Source organism: Physcomitrium patens, chromosome 1 (genome assembly GCF_059467195.1).
Source record: "Physcomitrium patens ecotype Gransden chromosome 1, ASM5946719v1, whole genome shotgun sequence".
NCBI classification, from domain to species: Eukaryota; Viridiplantae; Streptophyta; class Bryopsida; order Funariales; family Funariaceae; genus Physcomitrium; species Physcomitrium patens.
Window position 1 is genome coordinate 16,278,628 of NC_143410.1, and position 13,266 is coordinate 16,291,893.

The following is a 13,266-nucleotide window of genomic DNA, read 5'->3' on the forward strand; positions in this document are numbered from 1 at the left end:
ACATCCTCATTCTCATTCCCAGCTCTGTAGTCGATCCTAACCCGACAGACGCAGCGTCAACAACTGCAATCCTCGAAACTAAAACATCTTGTAAGCATCATAAACCGCTTGCAGAGCATGAATCAACCACAGAGGGATTGGCCAGAGCAAGCTCGGGGCGGGCTGCAGGATCGGGAGCACTGGCACAATTATCATATTGAAAAATCTTAAGCAGTTGGCTAGTTCACATACACCGCTCCGACTTTCAAGATCTCTTCCTCGGTTATCAGCTTCATTGCCTCCGATCGAAGACTCGGCGACATTGAACAGATCCTGACGCCGCGAAGGTCCTTGAATACGATTTACGCAATATAACTACCCACTTCGTCGACATGTGCAAATGAAACTGAAATAGTACGCTGTGCGACAACCACCTCAAGATCTTCAAGGCTGCTATCAAACCCTAATTTCCGCATGATCGCAGACCACCCACCACATGAAAACAAAAAAGGAACAAAGAAAAAAATGAATATGATTTCTTCATTATATATTACGAGGATTATTTGGATGTGAATGTTTGTTTAGACTCGAAATTTCGCAATCCCAAAAAGTATAATATTTTCTTTCATAACCAAAACGTCTAATAAATATATATATATCAAATATATTTTTGAAATATGTTGAAATATCAAGAATATCCCTGTAATCTTGATAATAGCAAATATCCCCCTCACTTTAATTATAATTGTACATCTACCATTGAACTTGATAAGTATAACCATATTTTCATTTTAGGTGAATCCAGGCCCAAACCTCAAACCGGATGTCCATATCTAGTAAATTTCGACGAGACACTTTTTAGCATAAGTCAACCCTCACACACACAAGACTCTAGGGCTGCCGTGGAAACACTTCGAATCCCTCTCTACAAGAGAAGTTTGCTCACTCCGAGGTAAGCGGCCAAGAGAAGAGCGGCGACCAACTGCAACAGACTTCTTTTCACTCATTATATGTTTCGTGCTAAGGATGGATATTTTCCTGAACTCCATCTTCAACAAGTGATTCAACGTGGAAGCCAACAAAGTGAGACTATCGCTGTCGAGAGAAAGTGGCAAAATAAAATAGCAACCCTACTCATACACAGTTTGCAAAATCGTAACAAGACAAGGGATTGCGTCAAGGTCAACTGCAATTTGACGGTCGTTGTAAGTTGGAGTTGTTATGACGGAAAACGTAAGAGAGCTCTCGAACGGCTTAATGAAAATTTCCATTCCGAACAGCTCGAGGGCTAGACTTCACTCCCCAAAAAAAAAAATGAGGTTCAGAATGGCAGCAAATGTATTCGCAAACAAGAGATACCCAACATCTGAGCGGAGCTAGTAGAAAGATCAACAGTAATCCTGGAAACCGTGACCTCCTCATCAACACTAATTGAGTCAAAAAGTACCTCCAACAATGCCATTCTGTCAACACAAAAGAAATAATCCCCACCTCCAAATCCTCCCATTCCTCCTCGCCTGATCGCCTCGCTGCACACCCAAGACTCACTTCCTCACGACAACGTCATCGCTGCTGCCTCTGCTCCGTGTTACACTCCTCCACGCCTCCTTGCTGACTGACCACCACGACCATCCCAACCTCACACCGAGTAACGCGCTCACTCTCAGGGACCGCTCAGTACGCACACCATGCAATTAACCCTTCAATCGTCCACGATCAGGCACGTCAACAGCATCAAGCGCAGCACGGACGTCGCATCAAGGGCGGCTCCCAACGATGCACCACGCACCACAAATCATTCCGGAACCGACAAAGCATACTCTCTGCTGCAGCGAGCAACCACATCTCTACGACCACCACCCGTCCACCCGACTTTCCATCCAACAGACCGGACTGACCACACACACACACGTATCACACATTCACACAAACCACGGCGCACCACGCAAACAGAACCCATCCCTCATCACCGAAGGCAGCGACTTTGAATTCTTGTGCTCGTAGCACCATTGCATTATACAGTTTGCCTCAACCGTGCTGATCGAGACCCACTCACACTACAGGTCCACATGAAACGCTTCTCTAAGTGCATCCAACTGGGCCCCAATCGGCACAAAATTGTCTACCTCCCCACTACATGCCTACTCCAGCGCACCACCCTCCACAAAATGGCCGCCGAGCAGCACCTGCCAGACCACTCGCTTAGATGGCCTCGAAGTACTCCTTGCTCAGCTTCGAGTCGGGCTTCATGGTCTTTTCCCCGGGCTTCCACCCAGCAGGGCACACCTCGTCTGGGTTGTCTTGCACGTACTGTACGGCCTGAACCATTCCATCCTCTATCAGCCACAACCCCACCAAACAGAAACAGAAAAGACAGCACACACACGACTCTACTAACATCATCATCCGCACCCTCCATCGACCTCGCCGTAGAGCTTCACACTCCCTCGCCTCTCAGGACATGTCCCTCCTCACCTACACCCTCCATCCAAACGCAACCGTGCTGCACGCCATCCCAAACAAACCAAATACCACCCCGACGCGGCCACCTACACCACGGCGACACCCACGCCTCACACGACGTGCCCCAAAACCCAACTCACTCCAGACCCTCTCTCCCACCCACCTGCAAGGTCCGCAGAGTCTCGTCAACGCTTCGCCCAATGCCGAGGTTGTTGATGGTTGCGTGCTGGATCACTCCCTGCTTGTCGATGATAAACAGGCCCCTCAGAGCAATGCCCTGCCAAAACCAACGCCCCCCTCACTTAGCCCAACCCCACCGGCCAACTCTCCACCCCGAACCCACGTTGCCACTAAATACCCTCCCCGCGGCTCCACACCGCCAATCCCAACCCACAAGATTCATGCCCAACACATCTCCTCTCCCGCAAACCCTCTGCATTACCTGGTCCGGAATCAACACGCCGAATGACTTGGAGATCTTCTTGGTGATGTCCGAAACGATCGGATAGCTCAGCTCGCCGAGACCTCCCGACTTCCTGTCTGTCTGCACCCATGCGAGATGGGAGAACTGCAGCCATTACCATTGTCCAACGTCAGATGCTTCCACACATGAACCCATCCAACACGCCACATCCATTTCTGACACCACAAAACAACCACCCCTGCGCCTCCCCATTGCATGTCCACCTTTCCCACATTCGTCCCACCACAATCCTGCCCTGAACGGCCGTGCGCCTCATCGTGTACCCCACTCCCGACACATCACAACCACATCGCAAAGTTGACATAGAATGGACACGCACCACGCTGTCGATGGAAACACCGATGACCTCGGTATCCAGCTTCTCGAATTCGCTGTACCTGTCACTGAACGCAGTGATCTCTGCACGCCCACATCATTCCCCCCAAACTTCAGACCACGATTCCATGCCCAGCTCAAACAACCTTTCCTAAGCGCGCGCGCCCACAGGCTGCTATTCACGCCCGAACTCCAATCCCCTCAGCTATATATCATAGATAGAACTAGTAAGTCGATGCTCTCTTGCACAGCTCCTCACTCACGTCTCGCTCTACTCCCCTCCTCCCCAACCCCCCCCCCTGCCGCACCCCCCGACAGAACAGGCTCACCCCTCTTCATAACAAAACAGATTCTAAATGCACCACCCCCAGCCCGAGTCGTCTCTGATACCTGTTGGGCACACAAATGTGAAGTCCAGTGGGTAGAAGAATAGCACGACGTACTTCTTTCCAATGTACTCCGACAGCTTAATCTGCAAGGTAGACGGAGCCGCCCGGTCAGTCTCGATACATGCATAGTACGCACGAACCCTTGGTCGCCTTCCTCGAATCCAACTACACCCCACGACGCATGCAAACAACATCCGACTCGCACCTCCCTCCACCGCACATGCATGGCACTCCGCACCTCGCACTAGACCAACACTAACAGCTCCCCGCATCTGCATTCTCCGCAACTAACGTTGCTTCCGGGCCCGCCTACGACCTCGACATCCCGGGAGCACCCCACGCCACTCACATGGCCCGCACGAATTCGGAAGCCAATTCATATCATACTACTTCGGCGCGACCATACTACTCTTCTGAAACTGCACATGCAGAGGGCACACAACCCAACAACGTCTCCCACCCTACACCACCGCCACTCGTGAACTGCTATCATGTGCAAACAAACGCCGCAAGCCGCAATCCAGGCTAGTGTTACCACTCGTGCGCACTCAGGCCCGGTCAACAAATCCGTACCTTGATGAATTCCTGGTCAAAGACAGCCTCCGCCTCGAAGTCGGGTGCCACATTGCCGACAAGTGGCGCGTAGTCGTCCTCGGCCTGCACGGTCATTGCACACACCGGTTAGTCAACCCCGCACCACTTTCCCTTCCACACACTACTCCACATTCCATGATCCGAAGCGAACACCCGCCAATTCCTAGAATGCCATTCCGGACGACTCCCTCGCTAAGCACCACGTCGCTCGTCCACCCTCGACCCCCAATCACGATTACCGCGGTGCACAGAAAACATCAACGCCCAATAACACATTCCCGGTTCAAATTCCCCAGCGTGCACCAAGAGTTTGACCTAACGCCCGTGCCACTCCCTCGTCTCATTCAACTCTCATCCCTCCTACTCACCGAAGCCCTAGCGACGCCCCTCTTCTGCGATGCGGCCTTCGCTCCAGCTACCGCACCAGCCTTGGCGACGGCCACATTGGCAGTGGCGACACGAGCACCGAAACTCTTGCCCAGGCCGCAGAATGACTTGGGCACGGCCAACGAGGTGGACGTGCCGGAGGCAGAGGACGAGCAGGCCGCAGACGGAGCGCGGGGGATCACGACCGAAGAGGCCGCGACGCCGGAGGCTGCTGCAGCACACGCCATAGCCACGATACGATGAGCGACGCAAAAGAAAAATTCTCTGCTGCGCGGAGAGTGCGAAACTGGGATGCTTTCCGATAGAGTTGAATCAGGGACGGTAACAGGGTCAGGGCCTCCGAGGGCTTCTGGAAGCCCGTGATGCGGCTACCGTCCATTTGTTATCCGCACATTGGGCAATGGCACGGATCGTCCGTCCCCGCGGATATGGGGATCCTTTCCCATGGCTGTGCCTTCGTCCATAGCTGGGCATCATCGTGCGTGTATGTGTGCCTCAGTTTTTAGCATGGTATCCACAGCCCGTGATCCGAAGTTTTTGGGACAATACTTGCAAAACCATCCAAGAAGAGGGATGTGCAGATGACTGGGCATTCACACCAGTGTCTTGTGAAGTCCTGTCAATTATGTTCTGCATTGCGCACAGCAATTATGTACTGTTTTATGAGGACCTATGGAATATGAATTATGTACCGCATTGCACACAGTTTTTTCCCTTTCTTTTCTTTTGATTTTATTTGGCTTTTTTATGCCAATTTTTTCTTTAGAGCTCATAGGTAATGTCTCTTTCGTAAAGCTGCTAAGTTGTGTAAAATCAATCTTAGACTATATTATGTCATTATAGGAAGAGTCACTTATTATCCATTACACTGGGTCAAAGATCATTAGTATTGTTATTATTTTGTTCATTTACTATTATTTTTTATTATTATTTTTTGTTTTTTTCTCATACAAGGCATTGTTATGTTGGGTTTGTCTGGTACAACTAAGGAGGATAAGTGTGGAGATTTTGGCATTGTTTTGTTGCAACATAGTAAGATTATGATGTAGTAGGAAGAGACTAAGTGATTCTATTGGATTAAAAGGTTTTAAGTAAACATTGTTGCGATTTAGTAGGTTGTAGTGCAACATAATGTTAGAGCAATGTGTGAAGTGTTGCATCGCATGAAGGTTTTAGTGCTCTACAAGAAAATTCATTACTGAAGCTAGTTGTGAGGATTACTTATTCCAACAAGAATTACATATTAAAGTTACATAACGGCACAATTTTGCACTAGCATGGTTGTAATTGATGAACAACATTGGTCTTCTACAATATTGGAATTACAGTATAATATTTGAGGGTTGTTGCTATTTCTTGTCAATCTTGGTCGTATTTTTTGAAAACTTTGGACATGAATAGGTTCTTGCATGCTTGGTTACAATGTTCTTGAAGGAGGTGACAAAGATTGTTTTGCCTTATGTATTTTTTCTAAAAAATAAACAATTTTATATTTATGGATTTGATTGAGATAAAAAATAAAAAAAAAAAAAAAAAACTTTTGACAAGTTTTGTTTTAACTATTGTAGGGAATAACCTCTATAGTGATTTATTTTTCTAATGTGGAGCAATTTTTATGTGAAGTCTAATTAATCATTCTATGATAGCAAAGCTTTGGCATCAATGAAGGCTATTGCTCACTTTTGACTTTATTTACATGGACAATAGTTTCTATAGGTGACTAATCATCAATGCTTGAAGTGACTCATGGAGTTAGACAAACTTATTCACAAGCTTGCTAGATGGCATTTGTGGCTTTTAAATACAACATTGAGATTATACATTAGACATACATGATCAATTAGGATAGAGTTAAACTTTTATTTTATCCAAGTTCTAATAAAAATAACTTCATACGTGTTGGATAGCATAAAAATTTTAAATGTGAAACAAGTTTTTGAATGGCATTCAATTACAGTCTTGACTTTGATATCAAGGTCTACATCTTTGATACTTATTCAAAGCTTTGATGATAAATTGATAGAACTTAAGCAATTAACAATGTATAGAAGGACCTATAATACTTGATATTAAGGTATGGTGCATAATTCTTTGTATCAAGGATCTATTACCTAATAGTATTTTGATGGTTGAAAACAAAGATCAATATGAATGTTGAAAATATTCTAAAAATTGTGCTCCTTGTCATCTTCATATTGATAATTCTATACATCTTAAATTTGTAGTTGTCCCAAATGGTCATTTTTGTTTTGTATGTGGTGGAAATAAAAGGTTGCTATCATACTAAAATGTGACCAATGCTAATATAGGTGGTATATGACATGTTTAATACTACTTCTTTAGACTCTTCTTTTAAAAAGTTATGTTTGTCTTTATTGTAAGAAGTCTTCAAGCTATGCCACATTATTGAAAAAGATTAAAAATTCCATCTTTCATGTTTGTCACATATTTTGGTGGTTTAGATACTACAACATTGGTTTGCTTAAATAAAGTCTTGTAGCAACACCGTTTTAGCAATCAAGGGTGCCAAATCTTGTCAAATAGATGTAAACAAATCTAATTTAGTATATTAAATTTTTATATAACTTAACATTATTCATTTGTTGATATTATAACCATCAATAAGGATTTGAAGACTTAGGTAAAAAACAGCCTTGACCTAAATTTCATGTGAAATCAAATCTTAAGTGTTATTTTGGGAAAAATATAAAACATTTGTTGTAAGTTGCTTCTTATCTATAAAATTAGCTTTTTATTCAAGTTTTTAAGGATTTTCTCTACACATACTTGCACTCTTAGATTCCCACATTGTGATATAAGAGATAGATTAACTTAATAGTATATAGATTTCCTATCTTTCCTTTTAAGTATATTATTTTATATTTGTACTTGGTTTAGATTGCATGATTCATAATTCATTTATGGCATACAATCAATTAAATATTACGATCTTCACTTACATAGACAAAATGCAAGATAAAAAAATAGAATATATATTACTCTTAACTAAGCACACAAAAAACATGAAGAAGTATCAAAATAACAAAGAGGGCAATAAAAACTTATGAAATTTTGAACTTTGAATCAATAAAAAATCAAGTTCAATAAAGCACCAAGAATCTAAGTTGGCGAAAAAAAAAATTATCCTGAAATTGGTTGAGTCATAAACATTCTTCCAAAAAACAAAAGTATCTTCTACATTGCCAGCTAAACTGTATAACATCAAAAAAAAAAAATAATAGTAAATGAACAAAATAATAACAATACTAATGATCTTTGACCCAGTGTAATGGATAATAAGTGACTCTTCCTATAATGACATAATATAGTCTAAGATTGATTTTACACAACTTAGCAGCTTTACGAAAGAGACATTACCTATGAGCTCTAAAGAAAAAATTGGCATAAAAAAGCCAAATAAAATCAAAAGAAAAGAAAGGGAAAAAACTGTGTGCAATGCGGTACATAATTCATATTCCATAGGTCCTCATAAAACAGTACATAATTGCTGTGCGCAATGCAGAACATAATTGACAGGACTTCACAAGACACTGGTGTGAATGCCCAGTCATCTGCACATCCCTCTTCTTGGATGGTTTTGCAAGTATTGTCCCAAAAACTTCGGATCACGGGCTGTGGATACCATGCTAAAAACTGAGGCACACATACACGCACGATGATGCCCAGCTATGGACGAAGGCACAGCCATGGGAAAGGATCCCCATATCCGCGGGGACGGACGATCCGTGCCATTGCCCAATGTGCGGATAACAAATGGACGGTAGCCGCATCACGGGCTTCCAGAAGCCCTCGGAGGCCCTGACCCTGTTACCGTCCCTGATTCAACTCTATCGGAAAGCATCCCAGTTTCGCACTCTCCGCGCAGCAGAGAATTTTTCTTTTGCGTCGCTCATCGTATCGTGGCTATGGCGTGTGCTGCAGCAGCCTCCGGCGTCGCGGCCTCTTCGGTCGTGATCCCCCGCGCTCCGTCTGCGGCCTGCTCGTCCTCTGCCTCCGGCACGTCCACCTCGTTGGCCGTGCCCAAGTCATTCTGCGGCCTGGGCAAGAGTTTCGGTGCTCGTGTCGCCACTGCCAATGTGGCCGTCGCCAAGGCTGGTGCGGTAGCTGGAGCGAAGGCCGCATCGCAGAAGAGGGGCGTCGCTAGGGCTTCGGTGAGTAGGAGGGATGAGAGTTGAATGAGACGAGGGAGTGGCACGGGCGTTAGGTCAAACTCTTGGTGCACGCTGGGGAATTTGAACCGGGAATGTGTTATTGGGCGTTGATGTTTTCTGTGCACCGCGGTAATCGTGATTGGGGGTCGAGGGTGGACGAGCGACGTGGTGCTTAGCGAGGGAGTCGTCCGGAATGGCATTCTAGGAATTGGCGGGTGTTCGCTTCGGATCATGGAATGTGGAGTAGTGTGTGGAAGGGAAAGTGGTGCGGGGTTGACTAACCGGTGTGTGCAATGACCGTGCAGGCCGAGGACGACTACGCGCCACTTGTCGGCAATGTGGCACCCGACTTCGAGGCGGAGGCTGTCTTTGACCAGGAATTCATCAAGGTACGGATTTGTTGACCGGGCCTGAGTGCGCACGAGTGGTAACACTAGCCTGGATTGCGGCTTGCGGCGTTTGTTTGCACATGATAGCAGTTCACGAGTGGCGGTGGTGTAGGGTGGGAGACGTTGTTGGGTTGTGTGCCCTCTGCATGTGCAGTTTCAGAAGAGTAGTATGGTCGCGCCGAAGTAGTATGATATGAATTGGCTTCCGAATTCGTGCGGGCCATGTGAGTGGCGTGGGGTGCTCCCGGGATGTCGAGGTCGTAGGCGGGCCCGGAAGCAACGTTAGTTGCGGAGAATGCAGATGCGGGGAGCTGTTAGTGTTGGTCTAGTGCGAGGTGCGGAGTGCCATGCATGTGCGGTGGAGGGAGGTGCGAGTCGGATGTTGTTTGCATGCGTCGTGGGGTGTAGTTGGATTCGAGGAAGGCGACCAAGGGTTCGTGCGTACTATGCATGTATCGAGACTGACCGGGCGGCTCCGTCTACCTTGCAGATTAAGCTGTCGGAGTACATTGGAAAGAAGTACGTCGTGCTATTCTTCTACCCACTGGACTTCACATTTGTGTGCCCAACAGGTATCAGAGACGACTCGGGCTGGGGGTGGTGCATTTAGAATCTGTTTTGTTATGAAGAGGGGTGAGCCTGTTCTGTCGGGGGGTGCGGCAGGGGGGGGGGTTGGGGAGGAGGGGAGTAGAGCGAGACGTGAGTGAGGAGCTGTGCAAGAGAGCATCGACTTACTAGTTCTATCTATGATATATAGCTGAGGGGATTGGAGTTCGGGCGTGAATAGCAGCCTGTGGGCGCGCGCGCTTAGGAAAGGTTGTTTGAGCTGGGCATGGAATCGTGGTCTGAAGTTTGGGGGGAATGATGTGGGCGTGCAGAGATCACTGCGTTCAGTGACAGGTACAGCGAATTCGAGAAGCTGGATACCGAGGTCATCGGTGTTTCCATCGACAGCGTGGTGCGTGTCCATTCTATGTCAACTTTGCGATGTGGTTGTGATGTGTCGGGAGTGGGGTACACGATGAGGCGCACGGCCGTTCAGGGCAGGATTGTGGTGGGACGAATGTGGGAAAGGTGGACATGCAATGGGGAGGCGCAGGGGTGGTTGTTTTGTGGTGTCAGAAATGGATGTGGCGTGTTGGATGGGTTCATGTGTGGAAGCATCTGACGTTGGACAATGGTAATGGCTGCAGTTCTCCCATCTCGCATGGGTGCAGACAGACAGGAAGTCGGGAGGTCTCGGCGAGCTGAGCTATCCGATCGTTTCGGACATCACCAAGAAGATCTCCAAGTCATTCGGCGTGTTGATTCCGGACCAGGTAATGCAGAGGGTTTGCGGGAGAGGAGATGTGTTGGGCATGAATCTTGTGGGTTGGGATTGGCGGTGTGGAGCCGCGGGGAGGGTATTTAGTGGCAACGTGGGTTCGGGGTGGAGAGTTGGCCGGTGGGGTTGGGCTAAGTGAGGGGGGCGTTGGTTTTGGCAGGGCATTGCTCTGAGGGGCCTGTTTATCATCGACAAGCAGGGAGTGATCCAGCACGCAACCATCAACAACCTCGGCATTGGGCGAAGCGTTGACGAGACTCTGCGGACCTTGCAGGTGGGTGGGAGAGAGGGTCTGGAGTGAGTTGGGTTTTGGGGCACGTCGTGTGAGGCGTGGGTGTCGCCGTGGTGTAGGTGGCCGCGTCGGGGTGGTATTTGGTTTGTTTGGGATGGCGTGCAGCACGGTTGCGTTTGGATGGAGGGTGTAGGTGAGGAGGGACATGTCCTGAGAGGCGAGGGAGTGTGAAGCTCTACGGCGAGGTCGATGGAGGGTGCGGATGATGATGTTAGTAGAGTCGTGTGTGTGCTGTCTTTTCTGTTTCTGTTTGGTGGGGTTGTGGCTGATAGAGGATGGAATGGTTCAGGCCGTACAGTACGTGCAAGACAACCCAGACGAGGTGTGCCCTGCTGGGTGGAAGCCCGGGGAAAAGACCATGAAGCCCGACTCGAAGCTGAGCAAGGAGTACTTCGAGGCCATCTAAGCGAGTGGTCTGGCAGGTGCTGCTCGGCGGCCATTTTGTGGAGGGTGGTGCGCTGGAGTAGGCATGTAGTGGGGAGGTAGACAATTTTGTGCCGATTGGGGCCCAGTTGGATGCACTTAGAGAAGCGTTTCATGTGGACCTGTAGTGTGAGTGGGTCTCGATCAGCACGGTTGAGGCAAACTGTATAATGCAATGGTGCTACGAGCACAAGAATTCAAAGTCGCTGCCTTCGGTGATGAGGGATGGGTTCTGTTTGCGTGGTGCGCCGTGGTTTGTGTGAATGTGTGATACGTGTGTGTGTGTGGTCAGTCCGGTCTGTTGGATGGAAAGTCGGGTGGACGGGTGGTGGTCGTAGAGATGTGGTTGCTCGCTGCAGCAGAGAGTATGCTTTGTCGGTTCCGGAATGATTTGTGGTGCGTGGTGCATCGTTGGGAGCCGCCCTTGATGCGACGTCCGTGCTGCGCTTGATGCTGTTGACGTGCCTGATCGTGGACGATTGAAGGGTTAATTGCATGGTGTGCGTACTGAGCGGTCCCTGAGAGTGAGCGCGTTACTCGGTGTGAGGTTGGGATGGTCGTGGTGGTCAGTCAGCAAGGAGGCGTGGAGGAGTGTAACACGGAGCAGAGGCAGCAGCGATGACGTTGTCGTGAGGAAGTGAGTCTTGGGTGTGCAGCGAGGCGATCAGGCGAGGAGGAATGGGAGGATTTGGAGGTGGGGATTATTGCTTTCGTATTGTTTATTTAATCCATAATTAGATAATGGTAAGAAATAGTGATATTGTATATTCTTAATAAAGAATATTGACAATTTTCTTAATTTTATCGTCTTAGTTTAAATATGAACTCATCTATGCATGCTTAAATAAAATATGGGTTTCCATAGGTCATTATTGTTGGTACATTACTTTTATTTTTTTCCTACTCTTATTCTAGTTGGTTCAAATATTATTTCACTTATTCAATTATTACCTATATTATTAGGTTCATAGCTTTAAAGTTTTTAATTGAATTTGGATTTGCATATATATATAAATTTTTTGAATTGATTTTTATTATTTTTATTATGTAAGAATATTCCCTAAATATAGTATTTTAAATATGTTTATATGTTTATATTTAAAATTAAAGTCTTAGAAAAATAATCTTCATCCTTTGGCTTGCATATTTTAATAGAATTTTTCATAAAAAATGACACTTATTTGTATTCAAAATTATATATGGCAATGTATTTACAATTGAAACTCATTTATTATGATAATGTTAGTCTATAAACTATATAATTTATTATATAATTTCAATTATCATCCAATTACATCCAATCAACATTTATCAAAAAATTGGATGTTGTTCATTTTGAGATATGAAATTTTTACTTATTTAATTATTCAAACATCTCATGTATAATATAATTAATTTAAATCTAAAATTAAAATTTTAAAAGTAATAAAATACATACACACACACACACATATATATATATTTATATATATATATATATACCATGAATTTCTCCTATGGTTTTATGAATAAGTCTTTTGAATTTAGAAATGATTCTAAATAAACATTAAATTTGAATAGATTTCTTATTTTAGAGTAATATAATAGAATCTGTATAAAACTGTTTTAAATAATATAATATATGTATATATATATATATATATATATATATATATATTTTAATTTAAAATATCTCTTATTTATAAAAATCTCTATTTAAATTTTGATTGATATATTTGAAAGTCTTTTTACCTTTATTTTCTATTGTATTGTGAAGGATTTAATTTTAATTTTATTTTTAAAAATATTTTTTTATTATTTTTTGATACATGTATTTCAAGTGTCTATATTATTTATTCTTTTGAGTTTTTATGTCTTAAATTATTAATTCATAGTCAATTCTTGTTATTTTCAATATTTTTAAAGTCAACTTTGGAGTGTTGTTAATCCATTTCGTTGGTCCCAATTTGCACCTCCTATAGTAACTTTTATAATAAACCAATATGAAATAACTATCAAACTTGTTGCAAATGATGTTGACTATAATAAGTGCATTTATATATGGTATGTTGTATC

At 45.0% G+C, this 13,266-nt stretch overlaps 2 protein-coding genes and 1 long non-coding RNA gene across 3 annotated transcripts; 2 read left to right on the forward strand and 1 right to left on the reverse strand.

The window, feature by feature from the left end:
• Nucleotides 1-463: 463 nt before the first annotated feature.
• LOC149989899 (uncharacterized) lies at nt 464-855 on the forward strand. The gene is made up of 2 exons (XR_016503365.1): nt 464-589; nt 775-855. It is a non-coding gene; the product is annotated as an uncharacterized LOC149989899 (long non-coding RNA).
• A 1,104-nt stretch (nt 856-1,959) lies between these two features.
• Nucleotides 1,960-4,880, reverse strand: LOC112283817 (2-Cys peroxiredoxin BAS1, chloroplastic). The gene is made up of 7 exons (XM_024523075.3): nt 4,593-4,880; nt 4,204-4,287; nt 3,632-3,713; nt 3,246-3,325; nt 2,885-3,010; nt 2,606-2,719; nt 1,960-2,298 (listed from the first exon to the last, which is right to left on the reverse strand). The coding sequence occupies exons 1-7, from the start codon at nt 4,836-4,838 to the stop codon at nt 2,182-2,184; spliced, it is 849 nt and encodes a 282-aa protein (XP_024378843.2). The 5' UTR covers nt 4,839-4,880; the 3' UTR covers nt 1,960-2,181.
• A 3,615-nt stretch (nt 4,881-8,495) lies between these two features.
• LOC112283872 (2-Cys peroxiredoxin BAS1, chloroplastic) lies at nt 8,496-11,416 on the forward strand. The gene is made up of 7 exons (XM_024523209.3): nt 8,496-8,783; nt 9,089-9,172; nt 9,663-9,744; nt 10,051-10,130; nt 10,366-10,491; nt 10,657-10,770; nt 11,078-11,416. Exons 1-7 carry the CDS (start codon nt 8,538-8,540, stop codon nt 11,192-11,194), a joined length of 849 nt encoding a protein of 282 aa, XP_024378977.2. The 5' UTR covers nt 8,496-8,537; the 3' UTR covers nt 11,195-11,416.
• Nucleotides 11,417-13,266: the final 1,850 nt, after the last annotated feature.